Here is an 18903-nt window from a genome sequence, read left to right as displayed (position 1 = left end):
TTGACACTCTTGGGAGTTGTGAGAAAAACAATGCATTGCCCTGTTGGTATCATTTCAAATATGCTGATTTCTGTTGAGAAAGTGTGCGTTGATGTTGTTGAGTAATCTTAAAGTGAATTATCTGCACCATTCATTGTGTCTATGCTTGTTGAGCTTTTATTTGCTTGTAATAATTGTGCCATGTGCGAAAAGATGCTTTGACACTCGAGGTCACAAGCTTTGTTTCTCACGTCCACCTTCTTCCACCTCCAGTAATTGTAAGGGAACTTTAAAGGAGTCAAAAGGCTCGGTTTGACTGCTCTTATATTCTCATCTCACGCACGATTCTTGTTGTCTGTTTTACGAGGCGTGTTGAGAGGCGACATTCCTGTTTTACATAACAGGAGAGTAAGTAACTAAGGTTCGGCTCAACCTGTCAAGTAAGGACTTTTCACCTGTCAGCGTGATGCGTTGTGTTTAAAACGACATACTTGCCATTCACTTTCTTTTCCCACGTGTGTAATGTAAATATCCGACTTGATCTTATTTGAGTCAAACGTCAACTGAAATCATGGCTGATGAATAGATCAGTTTCATTTAAAAAAGAAAAATCATTGCAGGAATTGTATATATATATATATATATATATATATATATATATATATATATATATATATATATATACTATTTACACAGGAATTACTGCTGCGGTAACACTGCTTGTTTGAATTGACAGTCTGAATTTCTATTACATAAACAGGCAATCACACTCCGATTCAAGCCTACAGACAATTTAGATATGCCATTAACAGCCTTCGCAAGCACAGGGAGAAAATTCCAAACAAGAGAGCCCGAGCCGGGATTCAAACCCAGAACCTTTAGACTGTGAGGCACACATGCTGCCCTGCGTTCATCGTTTCGAGCAGATTTGCCCAAGTCTGGTCCTCGAGAGCCCCTCTCCAGCCTGTTTTAGATGTCCCCGTCCTCCAACACAACTGATTCAAATGTGATGATCATTTGAATGCTGTTCAGGGTCGGACTTGGGCAATGGGCACCCCTGCTTTGGGGTTAAGGGGAGGACTGCCCAACCACATCTTGATCGAGCCAAAGATGGTTTATTTCCAGAGCTGGGCACTTGACCCTTTTTAGGCACTAATTCTCAGTGTTCTCCTGTTGAAGTAATAATTGCTGTACATTGTGTCAGAAATGTTCCAGGACTAGGGTCAGAAAATATGTATTTCAAACCCAAACTACAAGTTCTCCACTTCGGTGTGTGTCAGATAAAGATAAAGATAAAGATGTCCTTTATTAGTCCCACAATGGGGAAATTTGAACCACAATGGGGAAATTTGATGGTCTTCAAAGAAATCCTACAAGTTGCTGCTTTACCATGACAACGCACCTGCTCACAATGCCCTGAGCATGTGACAGTTCCTGCCCAAGAAGAGCATTGCTGTGGTGGAGAAAACTCAGAACTCAACCAACCCGACTTGGTGTGATTTTATTTATTTAATTTGTTCACCCCCCACTTTCAAGCTCAAGGGGATCATCAAGTTTTGAAGAAGTAGGACAACATTAAAATGGCCGTGATGACAGAGCTGCGGAGGATGCCGGAAGAATCCTTCCAGGAAATTGTGGCAGTGAAGGCTGGGAAATAACTCTGGGGAGATGACTTTGAAGGGCAAACCTTAGAGTGTGTAGTTTGGATTTAAAATAAATCTTCTGTGACACCAGTCCTGGAACTTCCCTGACGGACCACGTCCACCTACCGAGCTGCAAATCAAAAATCATTAGCCAGTGGCAGCGCTTTGAAAACAAACCACATCACACTTTTGTTTGGATAATTAAACATTGAAAAGCAGGCCTCAACTATTCAAACGCGACATGCAAGTGACTGTGCTCCTCCAGTGTTTGTATTCAGCTCAGATGTGACTGTATATAAAATATTATGAAGGAGCAAGAAGGAAGGAATGCTCGCTTGTTTATTCGCTTCATTCTAATACAAGTGTCTGCAAGCGCGCGCCGCCTCATTTCCTCGCATACCGAGGGCCTTTATTCAGCGCTGGTTACCAAACGCTCTGTCGCTGTCTCTCGCTCTCTATCGCCAGCCCTTCGCTCCAGCTCTTCGGCTGACCGTCTGGCAGGATGTCATCTATTGATTTAATACGGGCAACATTTTAGCATTATGGCTCGTGCCAAACAATATACAACAAACAGTAGATCGGGTTGCAGGCGCTGGCCGGGTTGGATGGGAAGAGAGAGAGACATGACAGTAACCAGTCCTGTAATACTGCCAAAAGTATGTGCAGGGTAGGTTTTAAGGTCAAATCAAAATCATCGTATCGAAAGCAACTAAAGGAAACAGTGGATGCTCATTACTTAAACGTATCCTCTGATTATATTTTGCTGTGCAATTAAGTTTAATAAATAAGTCAAGGTGGAAGTGGCTGCTGGCTCTCAAAAGTAGCACTTAAACAATTATTAGCCCCTTGTTCCGCTGAGGCCGCCTCTTTAATATTTGATGACTGCCTTTTTTTTTTTCGCCCCTCACCCCTTTCCTCCTCCGGTCAATAAGAAGGTCGGGATCCCTCCGGTGAGCGCTGTTACTTAAGAACACAACGCTGTTCTTAAAAATGAAATCCGCTTGATGTACTTGCAACTGATTTGACGTAAAACCTTTAAGATGTGATTGTGGTCGACTTTCAGCTTTAAAGAAGATATATTAAGAGATGAGCAAGTGTTTGGCGCAACTGCCTCACAGTCGTGAGATTCCGCGTACTACAATCTTTGCGGTGTTTGTATGGGTTTGGGCTTCCTCCCACATTCGGAAAGCATGCATGTTAGCTTCATTGGCGACGCTAACTAGTCGAAAGTTGTAACTGTAAGTGTGAATGTTTGTCTAAAGAAAATGCTTATTTAAAATTAGCCTGTTTTGAGGGAGGCCGCATGTCATGTATAGTAAGTGATCATCAAGTTGTACCCGGATAGACAATAAATTTTCACTTGTGGATGCAGCACTTCATACGCTGCGCTTCACTGTGCTGATCAGAGCATGAGGCACATGCATCGGAAATATCGCACCCTCTATACCATCTAACGGTTCGCTTCAGTCGCGTTATGCCTAATTCTTTGGTGTGCGGTGGACCTTCTGTTTTACTTGCTATCAAAAGTTTGAGAACACCTGATCAAGTTATTTGAGCTGCAGTATCTGTGATGCTACACGCAGTCATGCAGTTTACTGGCTTGTGTGTAAAAGGCAAGGCAGAAAAAATAAGTCTTTTCTTACAATTGTGATGCAGCATTTTTGTGGTCTCTGTTGTAAGAGGCATCCTTTTGGGCCTCGTTTGTTGGGTTAAACAGGCGTAGATGTGTCCTGTCACCTGTTGACTTGTAGTACACCTGAACACTTGTGAACATGCCAATTGTGAATATTTTTGCAAGCTGTTTGAATTATACTTTAATTCCATCACAATAGGGTGTGTTGACTTTTACTTTGACAGAAACAGCTTCAGGACAAATTCTTCATACTCGTGGCGCTTCTTTGCACTAGATGGCACCATTGGTCTTAGTTGGGAGTTGGAGTGTGCCTGTTCTCTGCAAGGTCTCAACTCAATCTGTCAACAGTAAAGACAGAACACACACGTGCACACCCAAGCACACTCAGTCTTCATTTTGTGTATTTGCTTTTTATGAGCTGAGAGCAGGAGCGTGTGATCGGCCACGCTAGCCACCCTGAGGTTCCGCTGCTAATATAAAACACTTACTTGTATTATCTCTCTTTTTTTTTTGTAAAAGATGATCAAAGATGAAACTAACTGTCGTCACGCTGAATCTTCTCTTTGAAAACAAATCTGTCTGAGGTGTCCACATGCTAAAGTGGCACAATTGAACTGATAGAACCCTGGAAATCCTGATATGGTGACATTTAGGCCACATGCTCGCCTGTTCCTCTATCAGTTTTCCAGCAAAAGCCAACATGGGGGGGGGGGTACATGATTTACGGTACAGTGGTGCTACAGTGGTGCCCTTGATGTACAAGTTCATTATAATTGAATTTACTCTGCTTAAATTGTTTTCTCTATTAAAATGAATTGAAATGCCATTAATCCGTTCCAGCCCGTTAAGTTAGTAAAAGCATGTTTTGCAAATGTGCAAGTTATTAACCTAAGAAGCACGTTTTGGGAATGCAGGAAGAAACCGGATTATGCGGTGGGCCACATCCCCTGTTGTAAGAGGGTGTGCAGACTTGTGCAACCACATTTTCTCTTTTTTTTTTTAAATTTATTTTTTTTTACTTCCTCTCTACCCAAACTCCTGAACTCATTGCAGTTTGACCTTTATTTGAGGGGGGCAGGCCCCTTCTTGCCCCTGCCTAGACCTGGCCTTGATTGGTGTGCCCTCCTTGAAGGGATTTTTAAACAATTAAAATCCACAGATTAAGCGATTTCATGAAAATTACCCAGGCATTTCTCTCTCACTTGCGTCCACTGTCAACCGGTGCTGCCTAAAGGTGTCAGCCTTCACCTTCGGGCCTCAGCGGCAACTCTAATCTGCATGGAGGAATGAAAAGCATCCACGGGAAAGGAGGAGGAAGAGGAGGAGGAAGAGGAGGAGAGCAGTCAAGCAGTAGAGGACGGGGGCGGGAGGGGAAGTTACGACCTTGCAGCAACTCAGCGCCCTCAGTCGGGCAAAAAAAAAGTTCTCTTTCCAAGCAGGCGACATGAACTTCCACGGCTTTCGCGCAAGGGATTCATGCGGTGATAGGGAGCGGTGATTGCGGGTTAAGGCGGATTGAGGAGGGCAACCTCCTCCACCGGAGCTCCGCCGGTGAAGCCGAACATGGGCCAGACAGCTGTGTCTGCCGTGGCTCACACAGCGAGTGGTGAGTGTTTCCTCCTCGCCTCCGCTCTCCTTTTTTCCGAATTCTTTTCTTTTTTTTTCTACCTCCAATAAGTGACTTCACCCCCCCCCCACCTTGTCGTTTTGAGGTTATACAAGTTTTAGGTCGCAGTTTCCGCCCAGAGACGACTTTAAAGCTAGCTTTCGTGCTAGCTTCAACGCGTCAACGTGCACGCCCGTGGAATTGTTTATAAAATGCTTTCCTTTTGTGTCATAAACCCGCCGTGTTTAGTAAAGCGTGAAGTGACCTGACTTTTTTTTTTTTTTTTTGGCGAACTAACGCCGCACCTTTTATCGTTGGCTCCTTATCAAAGAACCCAAGCCCGAAAGGTACAGTTGTGCACTGTGTGGAAGCTGATCTCACTACAGTAACATCTAAACGGAGGAACCTGTTGGACTTGACGGACTCATTTTAAAGCAAACATTCGGTCTTGCAGCCTCTTTATAGGAAACGCAGCCAAGTTTGCAGCTGTTTTGTGCAGGTATTGACTGTTTTGGACCACTTCACTGACAGCTGTCAATTGAGTGTGGTCTATAAATCATGCAGCGTCCATGCGTCAATCAAAGAGGCAAAGTGGTTGGACACATACCTCACAGTTCTGAGGTTTGGAATCTGAATCCCAGCTGCAGAATTCCTTTGTGGAATATGCATGTTCTCCATTCTTGTGCTTTCAAGGGTTTGCGGTGAATATTCCAGTTTCCAAAGTCTTGCAGGTCATCAGAATCATCTTTATTGGCCGAGAATGTAAAACACACAAGGAATTTGTCTCCGTAGTGCGTGCTACACTAGTATTTCAATAACAGGCAACTACGGTAACCAAGGAGATGACATCCATCCATTATCTGTTCCGCTGCTCCTCACGAGGGTCATGGGGGTTCTGGAGCCTATCCCAGCTGTTTTCGGGCAGTCGGCGGGGTACACCCGGAACTGGTTGCCAGCCAATCGCAGGGCACACAAAGACGAACAACCATCCATGCTCACACTCACACCTAGGGGCAATTTAGAATGTCCAATCAACCTGCCATGCATGTTTTTAGAATGAGGGAGGAAACTGGAGTACCCGGAGAAAACCCACGTAGGCACAGGGAACACATACAAACACTACACAGGATTGCCAGAGAATCGATCCCACGCCCTCTGCTCTGTGAGGCCATCGTTCTAACCAGCCGTCCACTTTGCCGCCGAAGACATGACATATAAGTATAGAAAATCTTTCCGTAATGTAGACGTACCATTGTACAGTAATACCACCCCAATGACAGCTGTGCAACAATTTCTGGTCATAAGAACGGAGATAAAGTGATCAGTGGCGCAATACTTAAAATACTACGACAGTTGTACAGAGGATGCAGATGATGATAGACAAGATGCCAAACTGTTTAAAATTGGAAATTAAGTCAAATAAAATTCGGAATTATTACGAATATACACTATGTGCATTGGCGTGAGAAGCACTTGGCGAACAGCTGGATATGATGTTCCCTAAATATTTGTCATGACCACCATGTATCTTCACCCCTTTTAATAAACTGCAAGTAACAGTTTTTGGCAAAGCATGAGCTATACTTTAGCTACTGTTATTGTGCCGAAAAATCACTTGTTTAAAGTGTTATAACACTTCCACAGTAATACTTGTTTAATTGATTCATTTATGACATTTTGTTTCGCGTGAAGCCAATGTCATGTGGTTGTTTTAAATGTGCAGTGCAATTATCTTTAATTCGCCAGAAACCTTTAACTTCAAATGTCAAACAGGTTGTTGCTTTTTTTTTTTTATATATTCAATATATGTGTAATTTTGTTGTCAGTTGCATTTATATCTCAAATCTTTGCTCGCAGTTCATACCAACAAAAAAAAATTGCTAAGTGACCGGTTGCTTCTTTTTTTTTTAAGGTGTTTGCATATTTTTCTGACGGCTTAGTCCATCCACAACTACTCTTAAGGACATCAACAGACTTGCCACACGCCTCGTTAGATAAACTGTAGCCTTATTGCGCAGGAGTTGGGCCGGGTACTTCTTGTATATTTCCCCATTGGGAATTTCCTTGGTGATTTGTTTCATTCTAGATTGCCTCGAATAACACCTCCCAGTATAAATTCATACAAAGGAGAGAAAGCACTGCAGTGTTTGTATAAGCTCCTTTATAGCCTGCACGCTTATCAAAAAATAAACATCAGCGTCATATTTATTGGTGTATTTGGTATCCAGGGCTCTTTTCTTGATTGGTAATGCGCTTGCACTGTATTGTGGGTTACGTAATTGCCTTGTGACATTCTTAAAATGCTTAATCTATGCAACCGAGAGGAAAGGGAAGTGATTCTGTCTCATTCAGTAACAGGTTCATGCGCCGTAACATTTTAGCTCCGACAAAATCCACACCTCAATGTCCGCGGCGGATGCAAGTCGAAGGCGATTTTATTGTCCGGGGAAAGATGGAAAGCACTCGAGTCCCTTCTGTGACCCTCTTTTACTTTGCATGGTAGCGTTGGCCACGCTTTCCCAGCCTCTAGCCTTCTTCCTGTTGTTGGTGTGTGCAACCCCGCCACCACGGTGTCACGCCGTGGAGGAAGGAAGCCTCTCCCTTTCCCCCTCCTCATATTCGTCCTCCTCATCAGCACATGTTCCTGTTACGAGGCTTGAATCTTTTTCAATTGCCTCGTTTCATTTTGAGGGCTTAACAGAGTTTCTCCGAAACTCACCAGAAATGTTTTTCGAGTCGAAGTCGGGAGAGATTTTCGAAAAATGTTGTTTCTCTCCTCCAACACACCTGATTGAAATGATCAGCTCATCAGCAAGCTTTGCATATGCCTAATAACGATCCTGGTCATTTGATTGGTCTCCAGCGACAAACATTTTTTTTTTTTAATTTTTGTTCTTATATTCGGTATGTAGAACAATTTTGCTTATGTAGGCGTCTTGTGGCCACCTTGTCTTTTGTGCTGGCGGCATTAAAATTCAGCGGCCTGTCGGCAGAATTGCGCCTAAGAACGCTCAACACACATGCAGACACACTTACCCACTTCCTGACTCTCCCATGTGGCGTGACGTTGCAAGTCATCTGCTTCAAAGTGAAACGCCCCATTGTGAAATCCGCTGTGAAATGGAACTGTCGTGTCCAGTCAGCAGTTGTAACAAGGACGCCCTCCAGCTGGCAGAACAGGAGGCCAATTTGACCGACATTTAGTGAATCGAGGCATTTTGGAAGGGTTGTTGGTCAAATTAATCATGAAATTAATATTTAGTAAAATGCCAAATTTGAATGAGTTATATCATCAAAATAATCAATTTTCTTACACATTTATCTTTAATTAAAAAAATATAATTTTAATTTTTACAACTCATCTACAAATGACCCGACCTGTCTGTGCTTTTTAAAAGTCAAATTAAAACATATGGCTACTCATATTCTAAATCAATACAGGAAACGTGTCAAAGTCGAGTTATTTTAGTAAACAGAAACAAACGAAATAACTAAAACAAAAATTGAAAAAACATTTTTGTTGACAAAATATAATAAAAACAAAAATCATTAAACAAATTAATTAATTAATTTACAATATTTAATAAATCTAATTATTATAGCAAAACAAATGTTTGGCAATTTATTACAAGAGCCTTTGGACTTGATTTTAAGTGTATTTATTTCGATATTAACGGCACAGACGTTATCCGTCAAATTGTCGTCTCGGAGTTGTAGTCCTCCTGTTTGTCGCACAGAAGCAACATCGTCAAGCAACAGCCAATAAATAAGAGACGAAGACGAAGACTAGTTTGCGTGTGGCTTTGGCTCTTGACATTTAACTCAGCTAGAAGTTGACAACTTGTTTGCAAACAAGGCTTCCTACCTTTATTATAATTAGGGCGCATGCAACTTTGGAAGCATTTTCTTTTATTGCACAGCACTTTGAGTTGCATTTTATCTATGAAAAGTGCTATAGACATAAAATGTGATTTGATTATGCATTGCACTTTAATTCTGTGTGGACTGTTAAAACTGTAAACTGAACTCTTTATGAAAATGTTTCAAAATATTTTTGTTGAATTTTTTTGTACACAATACTTACCATGGTCTTTTGAAAAATCGTTTGGATTAGTTTAACTCCTTGTTTTTGAAACTAACGAAGCTGCCTTGAAAACATATTAAAACTAACTACATGTAAAAAAAAATTAAACTCAAAGCTAAATAAAAACTAAGCATATTTAAAATTTCAATCCTGTTGCCAATTTGTATGAAAGCCAAAAAAAAAGAGCGTCTGGGGAGCGGCCCATGTGCGGCGGTGTACTTCTCATGTCTTCATTAATTGCTCTCTAATTGCCATGTTGTGCATGTATTTTCCCATGCTGTACTTTATTTTCTCCCCACATTATTTGACAGCCAGGCACACTTTGGGGGAAGTGAAAACGGCGTGTTTTCTCTGCCTGATGATACACACGCTTTGTAGCATTACTGAAATAGACACACAAGTATCAACACACCCTTGTGTTCCACATAGAGGAAGTGAAAATTGTGGCGTTAGACCTTTTTGTAAGATATCAGATCTTTTCAATATTTTGGAATGGGGCTTAGAGTTTCTCTTGTAATTCATCTCAGTTGCATAAAGGCACAATTGAACCAAAAAAAAGCTGAAATATCCTCAAAGATAATCAGAATATGTTATACCATACTGTATGTTTGTGAAATTTGGACTTAATGAGAATAAAGCCAAATATTTATTTGGGGGGAGAAATAGTTATTTCTTATAATAGTTTGCTTTTGTTTTCACAGCAATCCTTTGCTGCGTAGTTACTGATTGTTTTTTTTCTTCCGACGTTCCTTGCAGTTGATGGTTTGGAGAAATCGTCATCACTGGCCAGCTGCGACGTGGTGGTGGACAGCGGTTCCGACGCCCACAATGTGCCCGGCTTGCGGCAGCAGCGAGGCCGGCTGTCCACTTTAGGGAGACTCTTCAAACCATGGAAGTGGCGTAAGAAAAAGAGCAGCGACAGGTTTCAGGATCTCTCCAAAGGTGATCTTTTGTGACGCTTTGCGTCTTCAAGTACACCGACAGCCGGTAACCTTCAAGTCGTTGGTTTGTGCAGTTTTGGAGAGAAAAATCTCAACAAGACAAACGAGAGAGGAGCTCATCAAGAAAGGAGTTCTCGTCCCGGAGCAAGGTTTGTCCACTTTGCTAATGGCGCCATCTGCACTGGAGCCGGATCTACTTGTTTAAGATCGCTCAATAATAGCCGAAATCTGCTAATTAAAATGGGCTGATACCTCCTCATGTCTTCAGCAGACGAGCCCGTCAACAAGGAAAACCAGAATGGTCACGCCACATCCAGCGTGTCACCGGAGCAGGTCAAAGTTGAGATTGAAACCAAATTGACCCAAGCTGTGGATCAAACTCCTGGCCCTGTAAACACCGAGTATAAAACAGGTGACTTATATATTATGTCTACAAATAGCTGTTTTGTGTGCGTGTTAGCATTAAAACTGCCTAACAGAAGTTGGGGCACTCAAAAGTCAAGGCACCAAAAGGAGGAATCATTTTTTTCTGTTGACGACAGCAATGCGTCCAGGCCCTGAAGAAGCAAAGCGCTTCCAAACCACGACACCCGACTTTAACATGTCCACCCAGTAGTTAAGCTGTTGAACTGTGGACCATTCAGGCGTTCTCTTCAAATGTGTAGCAATGTTTTTTTGGGTCAGTAGTGGCTTCTTCTTCTGGTGTGTGTCCCCCCCCCTCATCACAAAAGAAACACTTGTGGAGTTTACATCATAACATGATCCAAGAGGTTCAAATGTCATTCTCGTTCAACTCACCCTTCACCTTCTGCTGTCCTCTGCCTTGAATTAACTTTATGCTTCCCCATCTTAACTTTTAACCTCCCGTGTGATCTCTCCGGCCCGCTCAGTGACAAATGACACTAAACCCGTCGCCAGGGCGGGTCAGGCACGCCCGCGGGATGCCCAAGCTAGAAAGCAGCACAGCGCCACTGCGCCCACCTCCTCCAAGCCTGCCGGTAGCGCAGCTGGCACGGCCAGACACAGCAGGGACGCTTCTTCTGGCGCTAAAAAGACCGCCAAAGCAACAGGGAAGTCGGGCTCTGCGACGCAAGCTAAAACTAACTCGCGGAGCTCTAACAGTAGTCGCGTGATCGGTAAGTTTAGCTGATTTGATATTCTTGCATGCCTGCATGGAAGTGTGCTCACTCCATGGTTTCATGTGACCTTTTCGATAATTTTCCCCAATTTTCTCCTTTTCTATTCTGGTTTGCTTTGAGGTTTTATGTTTACAGTGTTTTGTGTAATCCCAGTATGAGTCATTTTGTGTTTTTATGTTCCAAAAAGCTCCAAGGTTCGATGAAAAACGGCTAATTCTACATTTTAGCCTTTCATCAAATACCTTTTTGTTGGTGTTCTACAATCTTTTCTGTCATTCTGTGGTTTAAGAAAAAAATGAAAAATGCACACAAACAGAGGGTGTGTCGCATATCACAATTCCTCAAGGGGAAATTCAAGCAAGGCAGCTGATTTTGTGGTGGACATTTTTTATTTTATTATTGTTGGATTTAAGACTGGCTTTAGCGACAGTATAATGTATTGCGCAAACAGGACAGTGCTGTGTGTGAACATTCTATGTCAGCAAAAATTCAATTCACGTTCTAATATTATGATCACGTTTTCTCTCAGAATTTTGCAGCTGTTAAGGCATAATGTACAATAATTTGTACATCTTCACAGGGATTAAAAGTTCTGCTGAATCCCATTTTTTATGACTTTTTTTTTTATTTTAATGTTTCATGATGGTCGACTTTGACTTTTTTCGGGTGACATTTCTAGGATATCCTTTGTTTTGATTTTTCAGCCAAGTCCTCTCATCCAAAGAAGACGCAAGGAGCTTCAACGAAAACCACCACGACCACCTCTCACTCCGCTGTCCCGCCTCGTTCTCGCCCACCCAAGGACGTTGAGACGCACAGCAGAGGTGCCGACGCTCGGGGCAGCCGGAAAGCTGAAACCAATTCTCCAAAAGCTTCTGCGGAGATTCCCGCTCAGCTGGCGGATGTCAACTCCTCGGACGCTCACGGGAACTCTTCTCAAGTTTCTCTCCCCGAAGTTGAGGAGACCTCAGTTGCTTCTCAAGCCCCCCATGAGGACAAAGCTCCCCTCGTGGATTCTCCTGTGACTCAAGAGACCCTCTGTGATGTGTGCCCCGAACCCGCCGTCCACTCCCATCACATCAACACTTCCACAGAGGACACTTCCTTCACACGAGGGGACGCTGAGGGCGACGCCCAGCAGGAGGAAAAAGCGAGGACGAGAGGGGAAGAAGGGGAGGTGCAAGAGGAAAACATAGAGCCTGTTGAGGAGACACACACGAGGTACATTCATAACGAGAGTTGTTGTTTTTTTGTCTTGTTTTTCTTTTTTTCAAAGTGTCGTTTGTGATACCGTTCAGTCGAAATTAGCAACAAACAAGGCAGCTTTGTAGAAACCAACTCAGGGGAGGTATCAATTCAAATTTGATTTTGTCAATTTTCCCAGCGATAGCAGCCCGGCTGATGTGGACCCTGTGAAGTCGCAGGGCCACAGCGTGAACATCCAGCAGATCGAGGTGACGGTGATCCCCGACCAGCCGACGGAGAGCCAAGCCAGCGACTCGGACTCGGACGGACCCATCCTGTACCGCGATGACGATGAGGAGGAGGAAGAGGAGGACGACGAGTACCTCAACAGTATGGCACTACTTCAGCCATCTATCGATGTCGATCGATGCGTTTCCACTGAGCAACCTTTCCCTCCAGGTTCCCTGGCCAGCAAGATCCGGCGACGGGACACCCTCAACATCAAACTGGGAAACCGACCCAGTAAGAGGGAGCTGGAGGAGAAAAACATACTGCCACGCAGCTCAGAGACGGAGAGACACGAGCTGCGCCAGCAAATCGGCTCAAAGCTTGTCAGGTGGGCACGCGTGCGAGCATCACACGCTCAACCTACTGTGAGTGCGCCTTGAGCGATTTATCTAAGGATAAAGAAATCATTTTAGCCGCTGATATGTTGATAAACATGTACACGTTTGCACGCACACAGAGTGATAAAAAAGATTTCTCATTTCAGGCGTTTGAGCCAAAGACCAACCACAGAGGAGCTGGAGCAGCGGAACATCCTCAGACGTAGGTCATCCCAATATCACCAAATAATATTGATTGCAAATACACTTACAAATTATATTTCGCAGGAATAATTTCAAACTCATCTTGCAACTTTAGCCGTCAAAATAAATTGCTCACAGATGATTTGAGTTAAAAAAAAAAAATAATAATTGCGCCGCATGGTGGTTTTGCCTTCAAGTTGCGTTCGCGCGCGCTCTTCTCATTTACGGCGTTGCGCCTTCTCAGTCGCCCATCATATCCGCACTGCTGCTGAGTTGCCTTGAAGTTTGCTGTGTACCTTTTCTGGTGGCAGCTACGATCGCGTCCGCTCTCCCAGTCTTTGGCATTGCGCCATCACTACTTTCGCTCCTCTGCCCTCTTGATTCCCAGACAGCCGCAAGACACCACAAGATGGCACCAAAGTAATAGTTTGTAAAATTAATATCATGATTGCCCAAGTCAATATTTAATTATTTTAGGAAACAAAAGAAAAAATTCAACAAATAATAAGAGTCTAATTGCCTCTTATCGACCTTTGCAGATTGCCATGACCTGGATGAATGAAATCCACATCAGTCATAAAGAAAAAGTTTTTAAACAGCCTCATTGGTGTTTGTTATTGATATTGTGACAGCAAGTTCAAAAAATTATTTTGAATATTGTGCTATTAGTTGAACAAACTTTTATAGTAGTCAGCACTTTGTTCTGAGGATTAAAACAGGAATTAGCTACTTGCAGTGCAGTTACCAGCTGATTCAGAATTTGTCCACCTTCCGGGTCATTTCAGGGTTCAGCTGTATCATAACTTAACAACACTACATTAGAATGTTTATCTAATGGAGATATTCTTTCTCAGCTTACATTAGTCTGGGTTAGTGGTGAGATGCTGCAGTTTAAGTACACCATTTGGGCCGGTTTGCCAGCGTCGACATAACTGAGTGTCTTCATATCTACAGGAATGCTTTTAATAAGATCCAGATCGCCCCTGTTATAAATAGAAGTTCAAAGCTAAGTAGGTGTGAAATGACCGTTTTGTTCGTCTGCGTGCAGAGAAGAATGAAGAGGAGGAGCACGAGGCCAAGCAGGAGATTAAACGGAAACTCTCCAGAAAGGTAAGAAAATAAAGCAGGGTTGGGCTCACGATCCACTTTTAATTTTTAAAATGTCCAGGTTCATTCATGAATTGCGTTAAAAACAAAACCACTGAAACGTGAAGAGTAAAACTGTCCTGTTGTGCAGCTCAGCGTGCGGCCAACGGTAGCGGAGCTGATCGCTCGGAGAATCCTGCGTTTTAACGAGTACGTGGAGGTCACGGACGCCAAGGACTATGACCGGCGGGCGGATAAGCCGTGGACACGACTGACACCCGCTGACAAGGTGTGGCATGGCCACAATGCTCTTAAACATACAAATTGACTTTCTATTCACCCTCCCCTCTCACTATCTCTACACACATTATTGTTTATGCCTTTATATGGACTTGTCACATTTTTTTACAACTCAGCAAACGCAAAACATAGCATTTAAACAAGCTTGGTCTTTGTATTCAGTGTTTGAATCATTGTTTAATTTGTCAAGCCTGCCCTCTGCTGCTCAAAGGAAGTACTACATTAGCCATCCATCCAGTTTGCATTTGCTGTCCTCAAAGCGGTCCAAGGACACTTGCAAACATGCGTGCAAAGTCCAAACAAAAAAATCCAGAGGAGAGATTTCGAACCCTAAACCTTAGCACGATAAGGCAGATGTGCTAACCACTACATCACTTTTCGCCTTTATTATCTCATTCATAAAAAGGAGGAGACATATGGCAAGTAGAGCTGAACGATTTTGAAAAATAAAAAGACCGTAATGTCTTTTTTTTTTTTTTAACCCTCACTATTGCAATTGTGAATGAACGTGTTTATTTTTCAAGGTCCTCTTTCCATATATATTTTTTAGCAAACTACTGCAATAAGTATCCAACATTTGCAATTTTTTTTTGTTCCAAATACACGTTTTTTGTTGGAGCAAAACATCAAGCGGCTTCTCTAGTTCACTTGCGAGCTTTGAAGCTGCCCCCAGAGTTCAATCACGGCAACTCTAATGGGAATGTGCATTAGCCCGGCCAATGGACGAGGCCAGTCAACGGGCAAAGTGGTCGTTTAGTGCTTAGGAAAGCTTTTCATTTGTATTTGTTGTGTTGTGTGTCCACGCTCTAGGCGGCCATCCGCAAGGAACTCAATGAGTTCAAGAGCAGGGAGATGGAGGTGCACGAGGACAGCAAACAGTTTACCAGGTACACTCAAAATTCCTTGAAACAGAATCTTCATTGTTGTAATTGCCGTTATTAACTTGCTTTGATTTCCAGAAAGGACGATTCAATTAGTACCGCGTACATAATATGAATTGAATACTTTGAACCAGGGTACTGAGAATTACATTTCCATTTAAAAGTGCATGACATTCTTGATCAGTGCTATCATTTCTATTTTAATTTATAATAAAGAAATGTATTTTTATATATTTTTTATTTCCATTCATTATACTGTTTTTAATGTAATTAAATTATCTTAAAGGGGAAGTCAACCCCCAAAAAATTTTTGCAGTAATATGTTCTATGTGCCTTCACTAGTCGTAATGTGGCATTCTCATTAATTAACGTTACTGGAATATGAGTTGAGTAGCAAAAAACACCCGTTTTGACTAGTGGGGCTGCATAAAACATTCTTGTTAAGTTTTTGGGGTTGTCTTCCCCTTTAAGTGAAGTTGAATCACAGTCTAATGAATTTTTTTTTTGTTTTAATTTATTGCTCTCCTTTGTAATTTACATTGGTAGTGTATTGGTACATGCTGCTGCCATCCCTAGTCACAACAAATACTGGAGTAATTTAATTGCAGTTCAATAATTAATTATATTCATATTCATTTAAATGTGTGGTAATTACCAGCGTTACATTTCAATAATTTTATATCTCCATATATAATTATACTCATTTAATTACATTTCAAAACTTCACTTATCGTACATTTGAAAGGACATTTCAATAATCACTTATAATTACTTAAAATGATTTTTGTTGTTGTCTTTTTTTTTTAATAATGACTGACCTGTCTGCTAGATTCAATTCTAGGAAATACCAATTTAAGATAGTTTGTCGCATAAATATATCCACAGCTTGCATTTCTTAGATGTATTTACTATATTTCAAAACAAAGTCATTTGGGAATGTATATTAATAAGATATATGTTAAAAATATTTGTATTCATTTTTAGATTCCATCGGCCTTAACGTGAACGCGGCGTCGGCAACAATAGAGGAAAAGTCCACCAAGCCGTCAGACCTGCTGCTGTTCGTCAGCCTGAGCACTCCACCGTGTGTACTTACTTGCGCAGTGACAACAAACGCAGGTTTGTCTTCAGGGCCTGGACTCTCCATGTGACCCACTCGTGGAACTTTATTGCACAAACTGTACCTATACTCGGAAAAGTGGTGGCCCGTTACGAGCGATTTATTTATTATGGAGTGCGAAGAGGACTTGCTGGAAAATGTTTTTTGTTTTTCTTGTCCCTCTGAGAGGTGTCAAATGGAGCGTTAATCTGGATGAATTTAGCTCAAGAGAATTGCAGCTTCTGTGCAAAAGATGTGCTTTGTTGCGACCTGGACCATCAACCAATGGCCTATCAGCTGCTGTTGTCAAAAAAATCAGGCCACTAGAGGGCATTATGTCATAAGTACATTTGCTTGCTGGGATGTCACGTAACCAAGGACCATGGCCATGAGACCTCTGTTGTGTTAATAATAAGTGCTTAAAAAAAATGCCTCAAGTGCTCGAAATGTTCTTTAAAAGTTAAAAATGGCACTTTTTAAGCTTTTAAATCCGTTTCAGTCATTTTAGCTTTATTCACAGAGTCTCTTGGTGCCCAAAAGCTATTAACCTTACAAAAAAACAAACACTCACCAAAGCAATCGACTCGCCACCAAGTAGCGTTCTTTTCCCCATTTCTGATTCTGCAAACATTCCTTCTAACGTCTCCACCCCTTTTGACATCGCTGTCTGTGTTTTGCTGCGCCCTTTATTGCAGCCATTATTCAAATGGAACACCCAGAGCACATTTCCTTTCACCAAACTGCGGCTAGCTCAGTCGAAATAAAATGTCTCCGCTCCGTTGTCTACATCCCCAAAATGCTGTTTTTGTGTAATTGTGGACCATTTGTCATTGTCGTGTGACGTGCTGTTAAAAGAGAGACTGGGCTATGGAGGCGGACACAGCGGCTAAAATACTGTATTTTGTGGGTTATTTTTTTTCCGCTGCTTATTAATTACCGTGGTTTCATTGCCATACAGTGCGAACGTGACAAGAATCTAAATTGACTCAATGCAAAGCTGCTTACATATCAAAAAAGTGTAACAATCAGCAAGTTACAAAGTACTAAGAAAGGAAAGCTAGCTAATGGTAAGAAAAAAAGTGTCCACCTTTTACTGGCACTTCTTCACATTCCAGTGAAAAGAACATATCTGCAGACCAACATTTGCGACATTGTTGTTTATTTTCCTGATAAATTGCAATGGTTTCCATTTCGCTAGTGAGTATGGAGTTCTACGTTCGGTTGTGCCGACTTGTGAATAAACATGTCATATTACAGTACAGTAAAAGTAGCACATCTCTTGATCGTTAGTCAGATTTGATTATTATCCTGATAAATGACTCACAACATTTGGAGTTGCATTTTTCTTCCCATTTAACAGTGAGGACTCTTGAGTTCAGCTCGCTTGCTAGCTCAATCGTTAACTTCTGAAAATAATTTAAACCTCTCCTTCCTATGCCATTTAAATGCTATAAAAAAATTTAATCTTTTGCAAGTTATGACAATTTTTTGCATACTATTAAAAGAGGAAGATAGGGTGGCTAAATAGCATCATTCTGCTAGCTAAAAGCCAAAATAATAAAAGGGTCGCCCCCCCCCCCCCCCCCCATCCATTACACATTCTGTCAACATCTCCACATTTGTCAATCCTTTTCCCCCCCTCATTTCTGTCATTTTATTGATAAAATACTAAACTGTCACATTTTCCATTGAACAGTGTCACCTTTGATTTCAGAGCTCGCGAGCTTTGAATTTTAGCTCACAAACTACTGAATTAAATCAGCAAGATTTTTGGTCCCCCTCTTGCATGACTCCAGGGCGCCAATGCTGTGCTTAGCTTAACATAAAACTAGAAGCCCTTGTTCAACCTTTATTGCTCCTAAATGGTTAAATTGTTGACATTTTTGTGTTATAATCTGGACAAAGTAAGAATTAGCTTGTCTCAAAATTCCGTCTTTATGCTATGCTAAGCTAAGCGTAGCTAAAACCAAAAGTGAAGCCTGTAACTTCAAATTGTGAATTACTGCAAGTAAAGTAAAATTATTTAATATTTAAGTGGCCTTTGTTTTAAGAAATCTGACGCTTGCCTCGACGAGAATCATCATCGTCATCAATTTTTTTGTGCTTTTGTGTTTACGCTAGCTCCAAATTTGTTGACTATTTACGTCAATGGGAATATTTTCTCACTGCGTGAACATATATGTCCAAACAAACTTTTTTTGAATAACTCAAAAGCAATCAAATATGAAAGTTTCTGTCACGTTCCTGCTAGCGTAGTAACGTGATTAAATGTGATTGTGTGGGTGTATGTGCGCGTGTTTGTGCGTCTTTGTGTGTGTTGTTGCTGCTGCTGCTGCTGCTTTGTTGTATGTACACATAACCAACAGTCATGTACAGTCTAACAACAGTATTCCTTCTTGACCATGTGTATGATGTACTGTATATTGATTATTTTGTACAGAATGTAAATGGAGCATGTGCATACACAGAGTTAATTTTATGCCGCAATACAACTATGGTGTAAATGTTTTAAACTATC

At 41.8% G+C, this 18903-nt stretch overlaps 1 protein-coding gene and 1 long non-coding RNA gene across 9 annotated transcripts in view; one reads left to right on the top strand and one right to left on the bottom strand.

Moving 5' to 3' along the window:
* Positions 1 to 18903, top strand: part of phactr2 (phosphatase and actin regulator 2) — a 24797-nt gene extending 5894 nt beyond the window's left edge. For 3 of the 8 annotated variants that reach the window (XM_088304003.1, XM_088304006.1, XM_088304007.1), the window contains 12 exons: positions 9702 to 9887; positions 9961 to 10035; positions 10155 to 10298; positions 10777 to 11022; positions 11730 to 12246; positions 12410 to 12600; positions 12670 to 12826; positions 12983 to 13038; positions 14068 to 14129; positions 14257 to 14394; positions 15216 to 15292; positions 16271 to 18903. In XM_088304003.1, the coding sequence (XP_088160129.1) occupies positions 9702 to 9887; positions 9961 to 10035; positions 10155 to 10298; positions 10777 to 11022; positions 11730 to 12246; positions 12410 to 12600; positions 12670 to 12826; positions 12983 to 13038; positions 14068 to 14129; positions 14257 to 14394; positions 15216 to 15292; positions 16271 to 16286 (1865 nt within the window). In that variant the 3' untranslated portion in view covers positions 16287 to 18903. Of the gene's footprint in view, positions 1 to 4588; positions 4862 to 9701; positions 9888 to 9960; positions 10036 to 10154; positions 10299 to 10776; positions 11023 to 11729; positions 12247 to 12409; positions 12601 to 12669; positions 12827 to 12982; positions 13039 to 14067; positions 14130 to 14256; positions 14395 to 15215; positions 15293 to 16270 lie in introns of those variants that run through there. The other 5 variants (XM_088304009.1, XM_088304008.1, XM_088304005.1 and 2 more) reach the window with 5 other exon arrangements.
* Positions 1569 to 4608, bottom strand: LOC148330175 (uncharacterized). The gene is made up of 3 exons (XR_015844996.1): positions 4439 to 4608; positions 3266 to 3593; positions 1569 to 1752 (listed from the first exon to the last, which is right to left on the bottom strand). It is a non-coding gene; the product is annotated as an uncharacterized LOC148330175 (long non-coding RNA).

This window comes from Idiotropiscis lumnitzeri, chromosome 9 (assembly GCF_059441095.1).
Source record: "Idiotropiscis lumnitzeri isolate Australia: NSW breed Sydney's pygmy pipehorse chromosome 9, RoL_Ilum_1.0, whole genome shotgun sequence".
In the NCBI taxonomy this organism is placed as follows: domain Eukaryota; kingdom Metazoa; phylum Chordata; class Actinopteri; order Syngnathiformes; family Syngnathidae; genus Idiotropiscis; species Idiotropiscis lumnitzeri.
This window is presented reverse-complemented; position numbering and strand designations above follow the sequence as displayed.